We start from the raw sequence: 22,085 nt of genomic DNA, 5'->3' as shown, positions 1-22,085 counted from the left end.
GCAAACTATAAATGAATGGTTGAAATGTTAAAAGTCGAGCCTTTACATTTGTGCTAGTTGGTTTAGTGGTTCAATGCTCATGTGGATTTCATGCTGGATTAATGCATGCATCTTTGAGAGCATCATGGAGCTGGTGGTGGTGAATTAATGCATGCATCTTTGAGAGAAATAGAATCATTGGACTGGTGGTGGTGAGGGTGCACAGCGGTCAAGGCCAACCTAATGTCAACACACAAACTTGTCTGGGTAAATATGATCCATGTTCGGGGTGTGGACACTGGTGCAAAGCATTTTCTTCGAAAAGCTTGGATGTGGCCCATCTGGGGACATGACTTTATATATATGTGCATGAGCATGTGTGTATAGCAACAATAAAATTTTAACCAACCAAACATATATATATTCATTATTTTATGTTTATTAAATATAGATTACTTAATCAAAGGGTTTCAAAATATACCTAAAAAATACACAAAATGAGTTTGCTGTGCCCAAGCAGTGTCCCATACCTGTGCCCAGCCATGTCAACACAGGTATGATGCCTTTCCAGGGGCGTCCATGTGATATGGAATGTGAGCCAATTCTTACCATGAGGTTAACCTTGTCATAACATAAGCAATCCAAGCATGATCAGGTGCCTAAGCTTGTTAAGTTCGCCTCTGATCTTAACATTAGCAGGTCTTACACACACACACACACACACACACACATGTCTATATGTATGTATGTATGTATGTTTGATCTAGTCTATAAAGTGTGCGTCTATATATATATATATATATATATATTTATTTATTTATTTATATAGTTACATATGTATATATATGTGTGTGTGTGTGTGTATATATATATGTATATATATATTTGTGTATGTATATACATTATATATATAGTTATGTATATATATATATATATATATATATCTTTGTGTATGTATATATTTTATATGGTCATCTTGGTCATCCAGGGCCTCAACATTCTGTATACTGTTCTTCACTGTTGGTTTATACCTTCTCCTTCATCATGTGTAATTTTTTGACGCTTGAATTTATTGGTGTATGTATTATATGAACTATATTCAGCATTTTTTGTTCCCTTAGTGATATATTTGTAATTAATTTTGGCACTTCTATTTTCATATCCAATCCTGACTGCTGTAATTGTTATTTAACACTATTTCTATTGGTTGTGCTGCTTGTGCATTATCCTCTGATGGGATAGAATGATGTTATTACTCTTTTGTTGGGGATTATTGGTTGTTCTCTGTTTTTTCTACTTACAGATGCATACCTTAATATATTTTTTCTCTTCTTGCCACATTTTTTTGAGGAGAGTTTCTTTGTCAATGTTGACTGAAAGTCCCTTTTTTTGCATTTTTCAATTTACAGGATGAGAAGGACAAACAGGTTTTCTCTGGTGTGCAGCTAAATGTCATCCGCTTTCTAGCTAACTTGAGTGTTTCTGTTAATAAATGGGAAGTTGTAGATATGGTGCTTCCTCTATTTATTGAGAGTTTGCAAGAGGGTGATGCTTCAGCTCCTAGTCTATTGCGCTTACGAGTATGGAAAATCATTCCTTGATTAAGTATATGTAGTTTCTGCAGACTTCACCTCTTTTAATTAATACATGTTTTGTATTAATTTTCCAAGATATCTGTTGGGCTGTATGTGACAATTTTTACAGTTGTTAGATGCAGTGTCACGGATGGCAAGTTTAGGTTTTGAGAAGTCCTATCGGGAGACAGTAGTGCTGATGACTAGGAGCTATCTAGATAAACTTTCGGCTGTCAGTTCCCCTGAACCATTATCGCCTGAAGCTACTAAGGAACGAGAAGAGGTCTGTACTGCAGTTTTCAAGTATTGGCTATATGTGGTTTAAGATTGTAAACTTTATATAACTTGCTGGACTTTGTTCCTTGCTTGAGCAGTTTCATGCTAATCAAGTTGATTCTGCTTTAGACACTCCCTGCAGGTTTTCTTCTGATAGCTAGTGGGCTTACAAATGCTAAGTTAAGGTCAGACTATAGAAAGTGCCTGTTAGTTTTATGCTCTGATGTTGGACTAGCGGCGGAATCAAAAAGTGGAAAGTAAGTCGAGTACATATCACCTAAGGATTGCATGCTACTAGTATGGTCTAATTTTCATTAAGTTGGATTTGCTGCTATTTATGTGTTTGTGTTGGCGTTCTAATTGAAACTTTGCAATGTTATTGTGTCTAAATTGGACAGATGTCTGCTCTTTTCATGTTTGCTTCTTTTCTGAGCACATTAAGTTTATTCATTAAGTGGCTTTATTTAATCATTCCAGGAGTGGAGGTGATTTTTTGGGTCCCATACTTCCAGCTGTTGCAGAAATATGTTCTGATTTTGATCCTACTCAAGATGTTGAGCCTTCTTTGCTGAAATTGTTTCGCAATTTATGGTTTTATATTGTATTGTTTGGTTTGGCTCCTCCCATCCAGAAGAATCAAGTTCAAGCAAAGCCTGCATCCACATTGACTAGTTTAGCGAGCATGAGTGCGCTTGCTCTTCAAGCTGTTGCAGGGCCTTACATGTGGAATGGCCAGTGGTCTATGGCTGTTCAACGTATTGCTCAAGGAACACCACCACTGGTAAGATCAACTTTGAGATATTTCACTTCATGCATCGTGCTTCTTAGCTCAGAGTCTCAGAAATGTCTTGTTTTTTCTTCATGTTTGCAAACTGTATGTGTTAAAAGTTGTTTACTGTTTAATTTGTTTACCTTTCCTATCCATCAACACTTGATTTGGAGTCTGACAAGAAGCATTTGTTAATAAAACATTGGGATTAGGGATAATGCATCATGATGTATTCCTTGGTGGCAGTAGTTAGGAGAACTTTTTTGCATGTTGCGGAAAATATAAATCTTTCTTTAGTGATTGACAAGGGTTCTGTTTCTAGAAATTAAAGTAGTCCTACTAGTTTATTTTTCTTTTAACATATGAAACTATCTGCTTTTGCCTATTTCCACCCAAAAGGTTGTTAACAGTATCAACTATATAAAGCTAGCCTATGTAAAGTTGCTGACTAAGTAGATACTGAAAGTTAGGGACGCAAACCTTACTATCTCCTCACCTGGAGAATGCTGTGGACGACACCTGGTGGACGCAGCACTAGCCAGAAAGAAATTATTATTCGCTTGGTCCTGTTGGCCAATTTGGAGGACATATGTAGTGTAGACATGCGTCTCACTAGACCCTGGGGCGGACTGTATTTTCTACTCGTGATTTTGCCTGCTTCAGCTAGCTCATAACCTTCCTTGTCTTTCCAACTATTTCTAAGTGGACATCAACAATAAGTGGTAATCTAATAATAGCAGCTCTAATGCATGTCTTAAATTCAGTTGAGTAGGAGATCTTGATTGTTTGCATGTTGGAAAGGTAACTAACTTTCTAATTGTTCCAGATTTCTGTTTGTTCTTTGAATTTGTGCTTTTCTTATTTATTATCTGTGATTTTCGTTTACATGTTTTGTTTATTTGTGCAGGTTGTTAGTTCAGTGAAATGGCTTGAAGATGAGTTGGAACTTAATGCACTTCATAATCCCGGTAGCCGTCGAGGCAGTGGCAATGAGAAGGCTGCTGCTGCTCAGAGGGCTGCTTTATGTGCAGCTCTTGGTGGTCGGGTTGAAGTGGCTGCAATGGCTACAATTTCAGGTCCATACTGGGCTTTGTAGTTGTACATCTAGATATTCCACAAGTCTGGTTGAAACTATGACCTTTTAGTAGCTTTATTCCTATATCTTCACTTTATAGCTAGCCACCTTAAAATTTTCATTTTCCTGTTGATTATTTTTGTTTGATCCATGGTGTGTACAATGTACATCCTTCCACAGAATTGTCGGGCAATTGTTATTTCAATAATATCTTTACTTGTAGGGCTTGACAATTTGCTAAATTGACTGCTAATGAGTTTTAACATGTATCAGGTGTCAAGGCAACATACCTACTTGCAGTGGCTTTCTTAGAGATGATACGCTTTAGTTGCAATGGTGGCATCCTCAATGGTAGCTCTGAGTCAGCAGATTCTAGAAGTGCCTTCAGTTGCGTGTTTGAGTACCTTGAGACTCCAAATTTGAAGCCAGCCGTGTTACAGTGTTTGACCGCCATTGTCCATGGAGCCTTTGAAACAGTGTGCATGTGGCTGGTATATCTATCTAGTTCATATTGCTTAATTTAGTAACTTAAGGTGTTCTATCGCTGTTAACAGGCTCATGCAATTTCATTGGGAACCGACTGAATGTTGTAACTTGTTCATGTTTGATTGAATTATTTGGTAATTCAATTGATTTCAAATTTTCCACATTTGCCACAAGCATAGGGATTTTGCATGAAGGGGTTTCTGAGTCCCTAATGCTCTGATATGTGGATTTTTACATGTTGGAGAAATAATATAGGTGCCAGTCCCACATATTTGTTCTGTATCCATAGACATTTACTGGTATCATTTGGAGTCACATACGATGGACTTGATTTGTCTGTTATATCCATCAGATGTGGTTTTCTTGCAATGAGAAATGACCTTGTGGTGCTCTGACTTTCAAACTACTTTATTCTCCAGATATTTGTGTCTCATAGGTGTGAGTGGTCATGACAATTTGATGTGTGTGTGCCTATGTTGGCAAATCCGCGCTTAGGCATGGACCTATGTCACCGCTGTCCGCCGCATCCACCCACGTACCCGTACCGGTATGTGGTGGTACGTTTGGATCTGGTTTCAGGTTGGAACCAGATCCAAACCATATCAAAAGAAAAAAAGAGGAAAACTTAAAACCCCAAATTGCTCGTCTTCTCCCTCTCTGCCTTTGAGTTTCTTCATTCAGTGACGAACGACCGGTGGATGGTGACGGACGACCGGTGGGCGGCGACGGCAATGGACGGATCGGTGGATGGCGACGAATCCCTAAGAGTATTCGGTCAATCGGTTGAGATTCTTGTCTGTTTCCATTTGTTTGATGATCATGATTTCTGTTGTTTTGGGCGTACTGGAAGCCATGAAGCATGGGTTGGTCTGACTAGAGAGAAGCTGAGTTGTTTTATTAAAAACTGCTGCTTTGTTTTATTAATGTTTGGTTTTGGGGTTCTTCACTGTTTCGGCTATTTTTCTTGTGCCCTCTTGTGTTAGAAACAAGTCGAACTAGTGATGTTGCTGAGCAACTTGGGTGCGAGAGAGTTTTCTTGTGCCCTCCGTACTCCTCCGTGAGTGCTTCTCCTAACTTCTTATTGGTTCTCTTGTTCTTTGCTCTAACAAGGATGGATATAATACGGCTGAAAAGTGTGCAGTTTAATCTTGTTAAGTAGTTGTCTTATTCACTTATAATATGAACATTGGGACTTTGTAAATAGAAAACGTTATAGAAGTTGCAGATATGAGATATCTGATTTACCTTGAGCGAGTCAGTCTTCTAAAACTAAAACGCAACTGTCTTAATGTGATGGGCGATTTTTACCGTAAATTGGTTTTTCTTTCTTAAAAGTAGATATCCAGTGGACTTTCTAGATGATTATTGTTGTTATATCTCAGGTTATTTATGTTTTCTTTACGAGATTGTATGTAGGGAACTCTGTTTTCTTTACAATTTTTTAAATTAAAAAATAATATTATCGCCGTACCGCCATACCAAGATTTCTGAAAATGCCGTACCCGTACCCGTTTTCCCGTACCAGCACCCATACCGTACCTAGGTGACAGGCATGGACTAAGCGTGAGTCCACACCCGTCGCCTAAGTTCACCACTTAGGCAACAGGATATGTGTTGGACCTGTTGGTGCCTAGGCGCCAACACGCCTAGTCCATGGGAAAGTGAAAAGTCACCTTCCCTTTCAATTAAAGTTTTTTAATTGAGTATATATTGTTATGTACTTTATTTTGTATTGATTACGTATTTTTTATGTATTGTTATGGATTATGTTGTTATATATGTATATTGTTATATGTATATGCCTATGTCACATGGGTATGTGGGTTTTGCCCACATACTCGTACCGATACGATGGTATGCCGATTTGGTACGGCGGTATGCTTTGGTACGGTTTGGATCGGTTTCAGGTCGGAACCGATCCAAACCACGTTAAATAAACCCATTTTCACCAACGCCTTCATCCGACCCTCGTCCGCCCGCTTCCTTACCTTCATATTACATTATATCTCCAGTGATGGATGCAGTGGAGAGCTTTGCTGGCTGGCAGTGACCGGTGATGGATGTCGGCCAGCAAGGTAAGTGTTTTTTTCATTCTCTTCTTGGAGTTCTTTACATTTTCCCCCCTTTGTTGTTTGTTCCCCTATTTTCTGTGTTTCTTCTGTCATTGTTAGAGAGTTGGATAAATCTTTGTCCAGATTTTTGGCTTGCTCCACAAGCGAACGTGTTCGACTACACCTACAAGTTCATTTGTTTCTTATATTTATGTTACTTTTTTTTGCTGATTTCATTTATATAATTATGTTTGAACTGCCATGTTTTTCTGGGTTTCATTTATAATCACCTGTTTTGCTGGTTTCATTTATATTTCCCATGTTTTTCTTTTATGTTTATGTTACTTTTTTTGCTGGATTCATTTAATTTGAACTGCAACTGCCGAGCGTGTTTTTCTGGTTTCATTTATATTAATCTGTTTTTCTGGTTTCACTTATATTTGCCATGTTTTTCTTTTATATTTATGTTACTTTTTTTGCTGGTTTCATTTATATTTGAACTGTCGTGTATTGTAGTAAGTACTGACTGAATTTTGTTTAATTTTCTGTTTTTTGTGGAATTTTGCATATATACATTGTTTTGCTTACTGCCGTACCCAAATTTTCTAAAATCAGCGTATCCGTACCCGCTTTGCCCTACCTATACCCGTACCCTAAGTCACATGGGTACTTCAGTAAGGTCCACGTACCCGTGTCGTCGTACCCGTAGCCAAAAGGGGTACTTTGACACTTGGGTACTTGTAGATCCAAACTGCTTAATTTTACTTTGATTTAATTTTTTTTACCTTACTTTTTATTCTATTCTTTGGATGTGAAAATTCGATTGATGTTCATATTTGACTAGGGGGCTCTTTGGTTGTCCATATGTTTAAAGTTTTTCATAGGTTTCTTAAACACACTGCTGCAAGAGCCGTTGATATATATTTTCTATGTTATTTATTTGTTTATATTGATGTTCTTTATTTTGATATATATTTTCTTAATATTTCTTATTGTTTATATATATACACGGCCGTACCCCACACCCAAGTTTTTTGAAAATGGTCAGTATCCATACCCGCATCGGTATCCACACCGGTACCCGTACTTATGTGACCTAGCCCGTACCTGTGTGACTTAGGTATTTACGGTTAGTCACTTAGTCTATTATATAGTATTGTCATACCTCATACCTGTTATATGTATACATTAGTATGGTTCTGTTTTGTACTTATATCATATAGTTATATGTATTGTAAATTTGTTATACACGTTATAAACTTATATGTATATACTATTATGTCAAATTGTAATGGTAATACAATTTGTTATTCCTGTTATATGTATTGTAATATGTGTTACATACTTACATGTGTATACTGTTACGTACAGTCTGTTATACCTGTTACATAGTATTGCATCAACCTATTGTATTTATATACTGTTACGTACAGTCTGTTATGCCTGTTACATAGTATTGCATCAACCTATTATATGTATATACTGTTAGCCTGTTATATCATATGTAGCATTGTGACACCTGTTGTATGTATATGTCAGTATGGTTGTGTAGTTATGTATTATTATTCGTTGTATACTTGTATGTATACTATTATGTACTGTTAGTCTTTTTTGGTATATTATGTTTCATTAAGTACAGATGGATTAAAGCCTTCTTGCGGATTTACAGTCCTTTTTTTAACGATCAGATTTAGTTTTTTTTTTTTTGGTTTCTTGTATAAGATTTCATTTAATGAGTAATGTAAAGTTTTTTCTATTGATTTTGCCTATTCAATGAAGTCAACAATTAATTTTTTATTGTTTAAGTTGATTATGTTTGTTATATTACTACTTTCCACATTTCAAATATTAGTAATAGTTATTCAAAATAACTTCACGTATTAGCATAACTCAAAAATTTTAAAAACAATTGGACGCCTTTTTTTGCCTAGGCTCGCCTAAGCCTGCCTAGGTGCTAGGCTCTGTCTTCCTGGGTGCCTTGACAACATAGGTGTGTGCACACATGGTGGTGTATATAAAATACGATCCCTCAAAATTTAATAAAATTAGTATATATAATTTGTATGTGAATTATGAAAACCAATTGGTCCCTCTCCTTCTCTCTCTCTCTCTCTTTCCCTCCGTCTCTCTCTCTCCCTTTCCATCTCTCTCTCTCTCTTGTGCATGCATTTACCTTCTTCCTCTCCTTGATATATGGTTATTGGCTTCTCTTGTTAGGTGCACTTCTCTGAGACTTCTTGGAACCACCAGTCAATATCTCTTTTGTTTCATTGCCTGCTTGATTTCTCACAGCTACTATGACCTTTTCTATTTGCTTCCTTTTCTGTATCTTTACTCCTAGTACCAACGTTGAACTGACATTCTAGGAAATTATTTAACTTAATAATTTTTTGGGGAGATTCCGTTTGCTTTGCTAGTACTAGCATTATGGATCTTTCAAATCTAAGTCACATAGGTAGCTGTATGGGTATGGCGATGCTGGTATGAGCATGGGATTTATATTTTAGTCATTATAAATTTTTGTATTAGCAGTAGTTTAGTTGGGTCCGTTTCTAAAATGGTAAGTTTTGGCCTAGACCCTTCATTGGATGCATGTTGACTGCATCCATTGTTGTGTTGGAGCCACACCAGCACCAGTACCTGTGTTGCATCGACACAGGTGTGGCAGCTGTTTAGGCGCATCTGTGTACTTTTAAAGAACATGGGTATGGGGATACGAGGTGTATATATATATATGCATGCTATTATGGTGTATTAATTGGTAAGGTTTAGATATTTAAGTTTGTTTTCGTAATATAAATAAATTTAATAGGCTTATAGAAATTTTAAAGGGTCACAAAGAACGAAAAATAAAAGGGCGCTGCAGTCTTGTCTCTCTCTCTCTCTCTCTCTTTTTGACAGACACTGTCTTTTTCTCCCTCTCTTTGAAGCCTCCCTTCCCTCTCTCTCACTTTCTTTCTCTTTCTAAACCCTCCCTTTCAGCACTCTGTCTTCTCCGCCCTTCCTCTCTCTCTCCCCTTGACAACCCTCCATCAGAGGGATTTTTCAAGGGTTTTTTTTGTTCTAGCATATAACAGAAAAAAGAGGAGGCATGTTGTGGATTGTTTAAGAATTATGTGTTGGATCCAGTTCCACTTCAATTCTCTGCTTGTCTTTATTGTCTCTGTTCTATTGATGTTTACTGCAGAAGCAATTTTAACAGGGATGTGTCCCCATATCCACATCACTGTACCAGTGTACTGATGTGGATACAAGGACATTTCCCCCCTATCCATGTGACTTAGTTGGAACTTGGAAGTTCCTTTTTTAGCTTCATGGTTTGTGATTATTTGAAAGGATGCTGTTTGCCTGTGGGTCTGGGCTTTAGATGGATGTAAACAAAGATATAATGCAAGTTATTAAGGATGTACTGTAAGATTCAGTCTCTGATTCTCCACTTGGCTATTTTTTCTTATGCTGGGAGTCATCTCTAGCATGTTCTTTCATCTTGATACTTGTCTCCTGACATGTCATTTAAATTTTCCAATGACTAATCAACATCCAGTATGTTCTTGCAAATTTGCAATAACTAAAAATGAAAGGGAAAGGCAGGATATCATTGTATATAATTTTATGTTGCTACAATAATCTAGGATTGCTTGTCAATTCTATTTAATGTTACCTGTTGGATTACAGTTGAACAGTTTGATCTTCTTTCGTGATTTCTGCACATTCTTTTTGTTTCTTGAGACATAATTATTTTTTTATTTTTTTATTTTTTAATTGGTATGCAATCATCGTCATTTCATGGGAAACTCTTGACAGGGTCTTACGTATCTATGTGTTTATAAAATAATTTTCCAACACTTTTTATCTGAGCATGTTGGATTACACTAGATTTTGCAGTCAGTAAATTGGGCTAAGCTCCAATTGGCAACAGATTTGCAGCATTTTCAGAATATTGAAGTGTTGTATTTATCTATTGGAAATAGTTAACATGTTAAATTCTCCTCATCATGTACCTGCCTTTTTTTGAATGGAAGGACCAATAAGAATAATGGATTTTTGCCATGTGTAAAGATTACACGGAACTGTTACTGTCATTTGGATTTGATATCGATAAATCATAAATTATGCTTAAATATTGTTGGGCAGTTGCACTCTTCCAGGCTTAAGAATGATGATTTTTTTCCATGTGTAAAAATTACATGGAGCTGTCAATGTCATTTGGATTTGATAGTGATACATCATAAATTATGCTGAAATATTGTTGGGCTGTTGCAGTTCTTTCTTAGGCTTCCTTTTTCGTTTAGCATAAATCAAGGGTAGGACATTGTTTTCCCCTGTGGAGTATCTTAGGTTTAGCAATATATGGCCTTTCAGATACCTATCCATTATTAAAGAATGAAAACAGCAATCATCCAGCAGGGTCTCTGGGGTTGTTACATTTCACAAAGTACAAGACTGTGATTTCCTCTGAATGCTGTTCTCATATTTATTTACTTGATGATGTTGGTGAACTAATGTCAATCTGACTTCTGTTCATAATTGTTGAATGACACCAATTTTTTCATTAGAAATGTCCTTTCCTGGACATGTGTTGGTCAAATATGATGGTGATGATACTACGAAAACCTTGAATCAGCTTATATCTGATTTTTAGGATGAAAGAGTTGCTGCAGCTGGTGGTGAAGCTGATAGAAGGGAAGCCGTGCTTTGTGCTCATGCTTGCTTTCTGATAAAAAGCATGACGTTGAGGGAGGAACATGTCCGTGATATTTCTGTTGTTTTACTCACTCAGATGAAAGACAGATTTCCACAGGTTTTTACTCCCTTCTGCTGAAATATTCATTTGTGTATTTTTTGTTTACTTTTTCCCCATTGAGCTGCTTTTTTACTGATCAAATGCTTGTGTTTTCATGCAGATACTATGGAATTCATCATGTGTTGATTCACTGCTCTTTTCAGTGGATAACAATGTACCTCCCAGTCTTGTCAATGATCCAGCCTCTGTGGCAACAATTCGTGCTGTTTACCATCGAGTAGTGAGGGAATGGATTACAAATGCTCTTTCATATGCCCCATGCACAACGCAGGGTCTGCTGCAGGTTGCCAAATAATATCTAGCTTTGATCTTGTGATTGTGTTGAATGAATGCTTAGATCTTACTTTTGTTGGATTGATGATTAAAGGTGTTGGTTAGACCTTTTTGTGCTCACTTTTCTCCCGCACCTGAAAATCTGGAATTAGAAAATAAGAAAGTAGCTCTAGAAAGTTTTGGCCTACCTTTTATTTGTAATTCTCATCCATATTTCAAATATATAACCCATTTCAGCTTCTGCTAAAACAGGCTTTATATAGGGGTGACTTGCACACCTGGAAGATGATCTGCTAATAGTATTGCTTGTTTATTTTTCTTCTTCTATGCGGAGGTGGTGTTTCTTTCATTTCTTTTTTCCTGCCGAGGCAAATTTTCTTTTTCTTCTTCGTCTTCTTCTGCCATTGAGATATTTCTTTATTGTTTTCCTTGTTGTTTGTATTTTTCTTTTACTCATTCTTTCTTTATATGTGTATATATATATATAGAAATAGAAATAGAGTCTCTATATATACGTATATCTGAATGGTTGTTTATACTTCATAGTTATTTGTTATTTGACACTTTAGTTCACTTGTGTGCTTGCATACTTGTGCATGGATGTGCATTTTATTTCCTAACCTACTCTTCTTTGTTGCAGCCTTTTATTCAGGAGAAGTTTTGCAAGCTGAACGCCTGGCAAAGGACACTTAATGCAAGTGACGTTGTGACTCTTCTTTCTGAAATACGTCTTGGGAGTGGGAAATCGGATAGCTGGACTGGCATCCGGACAGCAAATATTCCTGCAGTAATTGCAGCAGCTGCAGCAGCTTCTGGGGCTAACTTGAATGTGACAGAGGCAATCAACCTTGAGGTGCTTTCTACAGGAATAGCTAGTGCAAATGTTAAGTGTAACTATACTAGGGAAATTAGTGGTATGAGGAATTTCTATAGCAGCATTGGTGGGTTTGGACAAAATATGGCACCATCAAATGGTTTCAGTCTGGATCTCGCTTTCCAAGGCTTAAAAGCTAGCTTTTCTAATGAGCAAGTGCAGCCCAAGAATGATTCGTTCAACGAGATCCTTCTGACAAAGTATGTGGGCCTCCTTCAACAATTTGTTAGCATTGCTGAGAAAGGTGTAACATTGGACAAGGCATCATTCAGAGAGACTTGTTACAGGGCTACTGCTTTGCTTCTCTCAAGTCTTGTACGTCCTTTTTCCTTACTATCTAGATATCTTCGTGACTGTTCTGCTTTCCTTTGTTATGTGCTCATGGATTTTCTTGTTCATGATTATTGAAAATTTGATTCAGGAGACGGATGTGAAACTGAACTCGGAAGGATTTTCTCAGCTGTTGCGGCTTTTGTGTTGGTGTCCATCTTATATTTTAACAACTGATGCAATGGAGACAGGAGTCTTTATCTGGACATGGCTGGTTTCAGCTGCACCTCAGTTGGGATCTCTCCTTCTTGCTGAGCTTGTGGATGCATGGTTGTGGACAATAGACACAAAAAGAGGGTTATTTGCATTTGGTATGAACAATGCTGGACCTGCTGCTAAATTGAGGCCTCAGCTTTCACCAGGGGAGCCTGAACTTCAGCCTGAACGAGATCCTGTTGAAGGAATCACTGCTCATAGATTATGGCTTGGTTTTCTTATTGACAGATTCGAGGTTAGTGATGTCTCTGGCAATTGAAAATACTTTTTAGAGCAGCTACTGCAACTATTTTTTCATTTTGAAACTGACACTAAAAAGCTTCAATGCATTCTATGGTTGCTGCCTGCTGGTGGGCCACTTTAAACCAGGAAAGGTTAAAGTACTGCTGTTGATTCAAGCCTACCAACTTGAATTTTTTAAACTGATGTTTCATGGATTGGTTTCTCATGGATCACTTGACATTTAAAGTTCTGTATCCAAATGAGCTTCTCCATAGACTCTGTACTAGTGGATAGCCTTATAGGAACCTGTCTTGGTGGACAAATCTTGGTCTCATATAAACACCCTTTATATATGGATGCACGTATACGTATAGCGTTTACAGTTTACACTCGTCCTCTCTATGTCTTGTGATACCTGTTGTATTCTTGTGTCTTTTAAGGTTATCCGGCATGAGAGTGTTGAGCAACTTCTTCTTCTTGGACGCATGTTGCAAGGGACAATGAAGTCACCATCACATTTCTCACAGCACCCTGCAGCGGTGGGCACATTTTTTACTGCAATGCTTCTTGGATTTAAGTTCTGCTCATGCCAAACTCAGAGCAATCTTGAGAATTGTAGAACAGGGCTTTGTTTGCTGGAGGATCGTGTATATAGGTGAAGTCATACACTTACAAGTAACTGCCTCAATTTTTTGTTTGTTTTGTAAATTAGATGGGGCTCATGCCTGATACTGCTGGTCATTATGCATGTTGACAATTCAATTTTGTATGCGCATGACAATATGACATATAATAAGATGCAGTGAGATGTTTATGTCTATTCATGTCTAAAGTTGACTTGTGTAGTTCATAATTGGTGTCTCATATGCTGTTTATTGTTGTTCACTTATCCTTGTGTTTTATGCATGTTTTTAGTCCTTGTATCCGTTGTTATAATAATCTCAGTATAGAAATAATTGGCATGAATATCGTTCTTGGGCTTTTCTTAAGTGTTTTTTTACTTCTTTTTCAATCCCTTGCTTAAAAATTCTCTGAATAATTTTAGAAATTCAAAAATTTAAATGGGTATAAACATTAATATAGAAAACATGAAATTATGATTTTATTAAGTATTTACTAATTTTTTAATAGAATACTGGTAGAGATTCAATATTGACAAGAAATGTATATCAAAGCGTGAAAGGCACATTCTTAAAGTTTTGAGTGCATCTTGCATTTTCAAATGATGATAGGACATAATATAGAATGAAAAAAATCATTTAGGCTATACATGTGTGTCTTTCGTAGAATTCATAGTTTTAGACTAACCCTGGAAAAAGAAGAACGACTTTGCACTTAACAAATTATTTTAATTTTTATGTAATTTATTTCTGTACGTAATTTTCTCTTAGTAGTACATCATAATCGTGGGCATGCTTATTGCTCAATGCTTATAGTAGTCTTTTATAGAGTCGAGGAGGATCCTCTTTACGTTTAGAGGCCTATATTGATGGAAGAGAAGAGGAGGATGGATTTTATTATTCTCTATAAAATGAGGAGCCTTCTAAGCTATGTGTGTAGTTTGTTACGTGTTGCCATGTGGCAAAAAGATGACGATACTCATATTTGCAACTCAGAAATTGTCATTTGGAATGGGCTTTGTCTTTTTAAAAATGCAAAATCTCTCAATTTTAAACTTTTCAAATTTTCCACTTAAAATTTACATTTTCCACTTAAAGTTTACTTTTGGTAGCTAGGGCTTCTAAAAAAGGAGAACATGTTATTGTAGCATTGCTGCATTATTTCAATGTTTATGTTTTGGTGATATTTTGAAAATATCATGATAATTTCCCACTAACTTTTACTGATTATTTTTTATAATGTAGTATTGTAGATGTTATCTACAAGGTTGATTGGAATCAAAATGCAAAAGATTTTTTTAGCAGTCTATTGATGTAAGAACCTAAATTTTGTTGACTGAATATATCGTTCTCTTCTTTTAAGAAATTAAACCAAAACTATGGATTGATCGATAGGTTTTCCAGTCATGCATGATTTTCAGGGGCCAATATAATACTACAAAAACATACTATTTAAAAATGTTTTCTAGCACACATATATACACACATTATTTATTTTTGTATGTCTATTTGCATTATTCGGCTCTTCTTTGTACTTGCATGTGACCTTTGGAAAAAGAAAAATTAATAGAAAAGAGAGGAGATTGAGTGAGAAAAGTGGAGAAGGATGGTGAAATGGATAATTCCATTGGAGCAAATATTATCTTCTATGTTGGACGAATTTGGGAAAAGATCCATGTAAAAATTGAGTTAAGATGGAAGGTTTGATGCTTTTTCTCTTTGCCCAATTCATCATGAAGTTTGTTACCAAATGGCAAGAGCATGAGACATTTCTTAAGACAAATTTCACAGAGGTTTAGTGATTGGATGCCATGGGAGCATTTAAAATGCTGTTGGATATACTACCGTGGTCTGCTGAAGTAATGTAGCAAGTCAAGGAAACCTCAGTGTTGCTTCCTCGTATGCCTTAACTGTCTATCGCATACTTGACAGCAATGTTGTAAAAGGCGTAGCGTATCGGTTGGGCCGACCTATACACTCGTAAAATTAATTTTTTATTTTTTAAAAAATATTTAAAAAATCAGAAAAAATAGAAAAAAATAATAAAAAATCCGGAAAAATCCGAAAAAATAAGCAAAAATCAGAAAAAATCAAGAAAAATAAAGAATGTATTTAAAGGTTCATGTATATGAACAACACATTCCAAATAAGAAATCAGAGATTCAAAATAACGTAATAAGCATCAATCTTATCCTCTTAGCATGCCGAAGAGAATTACATTACATCACAATTCATAAGTTCAAAACATATAGTTATCATCTTTCATGATTCAACGATAATCTCTCCGGCAAAGCTTGATGCGAATGGAGAAAACCTCTCCCTCCCATGTCTCTTGCAGTGTTTAGAAACAAGAAAAGAGAGAGAGAAGAGTGTAGGTTTTTAAAAGATCACGCGAGAAAGGGGCCGTTGGGCCCCTTTATAGTTTTTTCCCCGTATCGTACGATACGAGCGATACGCTTGTGATACACGAGCATATCGCGTATCGCAAGCGTAACGAATAGGTTTCTTCGACCTATACGATACAGATAACATTACTTGACAGAACTTTTTCGTCAATTTCATTTAATGAAGTTAGAACTGAGCTAAATATATTCTAAAACGTTTGCTAATGATTAGATAGATGCTTGTGAAGTATCAAAAAGAGCATGATCTCTATACATGTTCTGGTTTTGTTGACATTGCTGGCAACCTTTTGACATATGTTGCAAGCTAACTTGCATAGGCATGGGGGCGGTTGGGGTACAGGTAGGGAGGTATGGTTACGAACACGACAACTTTAGAAAATGTGGGTATGGTGGTACGGCAAGATATGTGTATATATATATGCATATATGCAAAATAACACAAAAAAATCAAAATGAAAACAATACTTACACAAACAAGTGATATAAAATAAAAATTACATGTTAATGAACAATGACTGTAAACAGAATTTATGGTCAGTTTCGATCTAAAATGTACCCACTGTGCCCAAGTACGCACTTTCAGTATGGCGATACGGGTAGGTGGATCCTATTGAAGTGCCCATGTGACTTAGTTTGCAAGACATGGTGGTACTGATAAGGCAGGATCTGGTAAGGTGTTGTCTTCATTAAGAAAATGAAAACCCTCCTTGAGAAGGTATCTGCTATGCATTTCATGGTACCTTTGGCTACACTCACATGCCTGGGATGTAAGATACCTATGTATTCCATTGTGACTTTTTGTTATGGTGCATCTTTTATATTTTCCAAATGAATTTATTCTTGAGTAAGAAGGGGAGCAACTCAACAGCTGGTGACTATGATATGTATGCTTGCATAGGCAATGCATGACTGTGCTTTCTGCAATTTAAAGATTTGCTTGTTTTATATAAAGATTTAGTTAACTTGTAATGATAATTTCTAAGACCAATTTTTCACAGCTAGAGTCAATGAGTTAACGTCAACTGCAATCATTATCTTGGTTATTTACTTATTTGTAGCTGAATGTCATTCTTTAGTGTACTGATCGCTTGTGACTGGAAGGCATTTTGTATGTGTGTGTGTGTATGTATATTGCTGTTGGTCATACTCTTCATCCACTTACCTGCACTAATGTGACAGGCTTTCTGTATTATGTTTTGTTAATGCAGTTGTTGCTGGAACACTGGCAGTTGTTTTTGGCAAGGTCTATCATGAATCGAATTATTTATTTGTCATATACATCATGTTTCTAATCAGAAGTGTTTCCCCTTGTCAGATGCTGCTCATTTAAGTTTTGTATTTTTGGAATTCTTATCATTATTAATGGTTCTTTTGCTGCTTCAGGGCATCCTTGGGTTGGTTTGCTCATGAGCCTGAATGGTATGATACAAGTAATAAAAGCTTTGCACATGCTGAAGCCCAGTCTGTTCATCTTTTCATTCACCATCTGATGAATGAAAGAGTTGAATCATCTCCAGTAGATCAATCCTCTAAAGTACGCAATCGAGAAAGTGGAAGTTCGTTCGGTAATATGGTAGGATCTATTATCTTTGCATCTTTGTGGAGTCACTGGATTTTCTTTTTGGGGGATAGGAAATACATAATTTTTATATGAAAAAAAAATCACTGTTACACAGTGTTTTATCCTTTGTGGTCAAAGTCCTGACTAGTCTCCCCACTACCCCAACTTGTAGGTTGAGTTTGTTGTCTACTGAACTTTGTTGTTGAACCAGTTATTTGTTGTCCAGACTAGTCAGCAAGTTGGCTCAGTGATTAGTCAGCTGACTAATCCCTGAGCCCCTCCCCTATATGTATATGCCTTCTCTGAATAGATGTATGTGCTTCTACATATTTTCATGTTTGTTTATCCATTTTTAGACAACTGACTTGAATCAACTACTCCTCACTAGATTTGCAGGGTCTTGACTGACGTGTCTGACTTCTTTGTCACCCTAGAATTTGGCAACAAACTAATGTTATGTTGTTTCTGTTTGATGGGCTGTCTTGATTAGAATTGCTAAGTTCTATTTGTGAATGGACAGACAGAGCAAGCTCATCCAGTCTGGGGCTCTGTGGAGAACCCTACTATAGGGAGAGAAAAACGGAAACAGTTGCTTTTGATGCTATGCCAGAATGAAGCTGAGAGGCTGGATGTCTGGGCTCAACCGTTGAAGTATCTCACTGGACTCATAATTTATTCATTTTCCTTATTGTTGTGTTAGTGCATCTAAGAATACTCTTAGTATGACATGCCTTGACATCTTTACCTGCTGCTTGGTCTGAAGTCTGAACTATGTTACAGAGATAGCACTTCAAGCCGTTCCAAAATCAGCTCTGAGAAGTGGATAGAGTATGTGAGGACTGCTTTTTCTGTAGATCCGAGAATTGCCCTTTCCTTGGCTGCTAGATTTCCATCAGTATCAGCTCTGAAGAATGAGCTAATGCAGCTGGTGCAAGTATGTGCTTTATCCCTGGTGGTTATCTGCTGGTTCTTGAATTGAGATTTTATTCTGACAGATGAACTACAATTTTGCTTTTTGGTGCTTATGTTCTCATCTTTGTACCAACTTGTAGCGAGCTCTGAATTATTTATATCACATTCATTTGGCTTCATTTCGCAATAAAGGATTGAACTTCATAGCTATATTTGATAGGAGAGACACTATCTCTGCGTAAAATCTGTTCCCATAGATAATGTGGTCTGTCCTAAGCATGTGGCAACATATTTTACCATGTAAACCTTGTGCTAATTCTGTTCTCTGTTGTTATTCATATTTGTAGTGTTGTAATCCATCTAAAGGACTTTTGGCATCTAGATGCATGTTTTCATTGATTGTCGAAGAGAGCCAGAGGCTTAGTTGATTTACCCTGTAAATGTGGTTCATTATGTTCTATATAATCGTTCTGTATCTACATTTATCGGAAAACCTTTTGAATATCTGTCAGTAGTATGTTATCTTTCATTTTCTAGTTTTGGTAAGCCATCATACAGTTGTTAATTCTAATTTTATCATTTAAATTTCTTTTCCTTTAACTTCATGTGTTTGTGTTACTCTTGTAATTAGATGTCAGTATGAGCTGGGCCTGATGAACTAATGGGATATTCTTATAATTTTTGGCAGTTGCATATACTGGATCTTCGTACAATACCTGAAGCTTTGCCGTTCTTTGTTACTCCTAAGGCCGTCGATGAAAACTCGGCACTGTTGCAACAGCTGCCACATTGGGCTCCTTGTTCTATTACTCAAGCACTTGAGTTCCTTACTCCACCATTTAAGGGCCACCCACGTGTCATGGCTTATGTGCTTAGAGTTTTAGAATCCTATCCTCCAGAAAGGGTCACATTTTTCATGCCACAATTGGTCCAAGCTCTTCGCTATGATGAAGGGGTAAATGAGTGTTCTCCTTGATTGGTAACTCATAGATTACATGTGACTGTCCAAACTTTCTTTTACATAGCCTTGTAAATATTGAGTTCTGGCACTATAATTGCTTTGCAGAAATTAGTGGAAGGCTATTTGGTGGGTGCTGCTAGACGAAGCCATATTTTCGCTCATATACTAATATGGCATCTTCAGGTACTTACCACAGGCTTTTACGTTGGAAAGTTCTGTACTCCACATTTGGTTTGCTTGATTATGGGTATGCGGTTTTCCAATTTTTTATTTCTTTTGAATGATGCTTGTTTGAGGCTCTCTTACTGAACAGACTAACTCACACACTTGCAAATATCCACATTCCTTAATTCAGTATAGAAAAGTCCTGCTTTATGATTCTAATGGTTTCTATGTGGCAGGGAGAATCATCTTTTCCAGAGACAGGAGGTGATTCTGGCCCTGTGAAGGTACAAAGATGGTTCAGTTCCTTTTTTCTTCCAGTTATCTATTTTCAATTCTTTGCCTGCTTTATATGTAATTATTATACTTATGAAATTGCTGTTCTAGTTATGACTGGTCATGCAAAGAAATGACAATCTGGGGTTAGGTTGACCTGTCTTGACAGTTCATGTTTAAGCATTCGAGTTGAAGGAATCAATTGTTTCGTAACTGTTGTATGCATCTGTTGCTGTAAGGGAGAAGCAATTTCTTCTGGGAGAAGTGGTGGTTTAGTGCAAGAGTTTGACCTCTGAGGTTCAAAAGGAAGAACACGTGATAAACATGCATTTCAAATGGTGAAAACGTTCCTGCATGTGGTGAAATCCATTATTTTGAGATTGTGTCTTGTTGGCCCATGGTCCAAGAGAGGACCATCAGTTAAATGGTTTACCATGCATCTACATTTAGCAAACCCTGGTATTATATCCAGAGCGCTGGTTTCTCCTCATTGTGGGAAAATTAACAGGAGATATGATGTTGCCTGAGAATGGGTAGTGCTTCATGGTGATTCAAATATTAATTGCTATCTTGAAATTTTGTTGAGGACATTTAGGTCTAGAAGAGGGTGTCAGTGGATATCATTTTGTGAGCATACTGCAGTGATATGCCTAATTTAGATGCTTGTGCTGAGAAGATCCATGTTTATTGCATATTTACTCTGGTTAGCAATGTCTTTGCAAATCTGTAATTAAGGTCTGCTTCCTTTGGCATAAAACATCAAAAGATATTGTACAGTTTGAATTGGTCAATCCAATTTACTGTTCGAGTGTGCTTCTAAGTTATGATGCTTTATTGTTCTTTCATCTCTATTTACTGCTGTTAGACAATGAGTAATTTTAGTAGTTGATATACGCATGAGTTTTTTATTCAAGTATACCACATAAATTTGGCCATTTGAAGCTTTTCACTTTTTTGGCATTTTGTGCCCAAGATCATGTGCTCTTTATTTTGTTTCAGAGCACCTTCCAAGCACTTCTGCCAATTGTTCGGCAGCGAATTATTGATAGTTTTACAACTGAGGCCCTTGACTTGTTCCGAAGAGAGTTTGACTTTTTTGACAAAGTGACATCTATTTCTGGTGTACTTTTTCCGCTTCCAAAAGAAGAGAGGAGAGCTGGAATTCGTAGGTAAATTAATGATAATTATTAATCTGTTCTGCATGTGCTTTCTTTTTTCTCAATCTCTATTTATCAGCCCATATAGCTTGTCTATTGGTGTATGACTGGTTTGCCCTGTGCAGGGAACTTGAAAAGATAGAGATTGAAGGGGAAGACCTTTACCTTCCAACTGCTCCAAACAAACTTGTCAGAGGCATTCAGCTTGACAGTGGGATCCCCTTACAGTCTGCTGCTAAAGTTCCTATAATGATTACATTTAATGTTATTGACAGAGATGGTAATCCTGATGACATAAAGCCTCAGGCTTGCATTTTCAAGGTGATACTTTCTTCTCTGTTTATGACTGCAATAATTTCCTTTTTTTTTTTTTCAGTTTTGTTTGTCCTTGTGAGCACCATCCTTTGCTCCATTCATGATTTACACATACTTGTAAAACACAAACTCACCCACAAGCAAGTGGCTTGTCCAATTGATATTAGTGGGTATCAAGTGTCTTCAGCTATTCATGGAGGCACATGGCTTAAGCTGCGGAGTTTAGTGTTTTTTTTTTTTTTTGGTTTCTTTTATCTTGAATATTCTTTGGTTAACTGATTGGATTTTTTTTTTGCTCCAAATATCTGGATGTCATGACCAACTTAAATCATATAAATTTGCAGGTCGGAGATGATTGTCGACAAGATGTACTCGCACTTCAAGTGATAGCTCTCCTTCGTGACATTTTTGAAGCTGTTGGTCTCAACCTCTATCTTTTCCCTTATGGGGTTCTTCCTACTGGATATGAAAGAGGCATAATTGAGGTCTCTCTCTCTCTCTCTCTCATGCACACACGCAGCAGCTGCTTTTCTATTGTAGTTAAATACCATCGACTTTGAGATATGGATACTTCTTACTGTGTTGTCGACCTTCAAATAGGTTGAGTGTGGTGTTTATGTGGTAAGAAGCAAGCATTTTTCAGATTCTGTCTCTTTCGCTATGTATGTGTGTGTTTATATATCATGTGTTTGCATGCTCAGACTGTGTATAGCTTCATCCATGCATCCCAATTTCTGAAAAATGAGGTGTGGTACTAATTGTATTTTACATTTGCATCTGCATCCAT

The 22,085-nt window shown here is 36.8% G+C and overlaps 1 protein-coding gene across 1 annotated transcript in view; it reads left to right on the top strand.

Annotated features, from left to right (window-relative positions):
- LOC116263417 (phosphatidylinositol 4-kinase alpha 1) overlaps positions 1-22,085 on the top strand; it is a 28,931-nt gene that overhangs the window by 3,783 nt on the left and 3,063 nt on the right. Inside the window, exons 4-23 of the mRNA XM_031643173.1 lie at positions 1,389-1,559; positions 1,684-1,836; positions 1,959-2,086; positions 2,307-2,610; positions 3,506-3,674; positions 3,947-4,164; positions 10,853-11,011; positions 11,115-11,297; positions 11,928-12,476; positions 12,583-12,942; positions 13,370-13,584; positions 17,338-17,527; positions 18,036-18,166; positions 18,296-18,449; positions 19,116-19,382; positions 19,494-19,571; positions 19,790-19,837; positions 20,826-20,995; positions 21,109-21,304; positions 21,643-21,783. Coding sequence (XP_031499033.1) covers positions 1,389-1,559; positions 1,684-1,836; positions 1,959-2,086; positions 2,307-2,610; positions 3,506-3,674; positions 3,947-4,164; positions 10,853-11,011; positions 11,115-11,297; positions 11,928-12,476; positions 12,583-12,942; positions 13,370-13,584; positions 17,338-17,527; positions 18,036-18,166; positions 18,296-18,449; positions 19,116-19,382; positions 19,494-19,571; positions 19,790-19,837; positions 20,826-20,995; positions 21,109-21,304; positions 21,643-21,783 — 3,984 coding nt within the window. The remainder of the gene's footprint in view (positions 1-1,388; positions 1,560-1,683; positions 1,837-1,958; positions 2,087-2,306; positions 2,611-3,505; positions 3,675-3,946; positions 4,165-10,852; positions 11,012-11,114; positions 11,298-11,927; positions 12,477-12,582; positions 12,943-13,369; positions 13,585-17,337; positions 17,528-18,035; positions 18,167-18,295; positions 18,450-19,115; positions 19,383-19,493; positions 19,572-19,789; positions 19,838-20,825; positions 20,996-21,108; positions 21,305-21,642; positions 21,784-22,085) is intronic.

The sequence above is a fragment of the Nymphaea colorata genome, chromosome 10, assembly GCF_008831285.2.
Source record: "Nymphaea colorata isolate Beijing-Zhang1983 chromosome 10, ASM883128v2, whole genome shotgun sequence".
Lineage (NCBI taxonomy): Eukaryota > Viridiplantae > Streptophyta > Magnoliopsida > Nymphaeales > Nymphaeaceae > Nymphaea > Nymphaea colorata.
The sequence above is the reverse complement of the archived record's forward strand: the minus strand, read 5'-3'. Positions and strand labels throughout refer to the sequence as shown.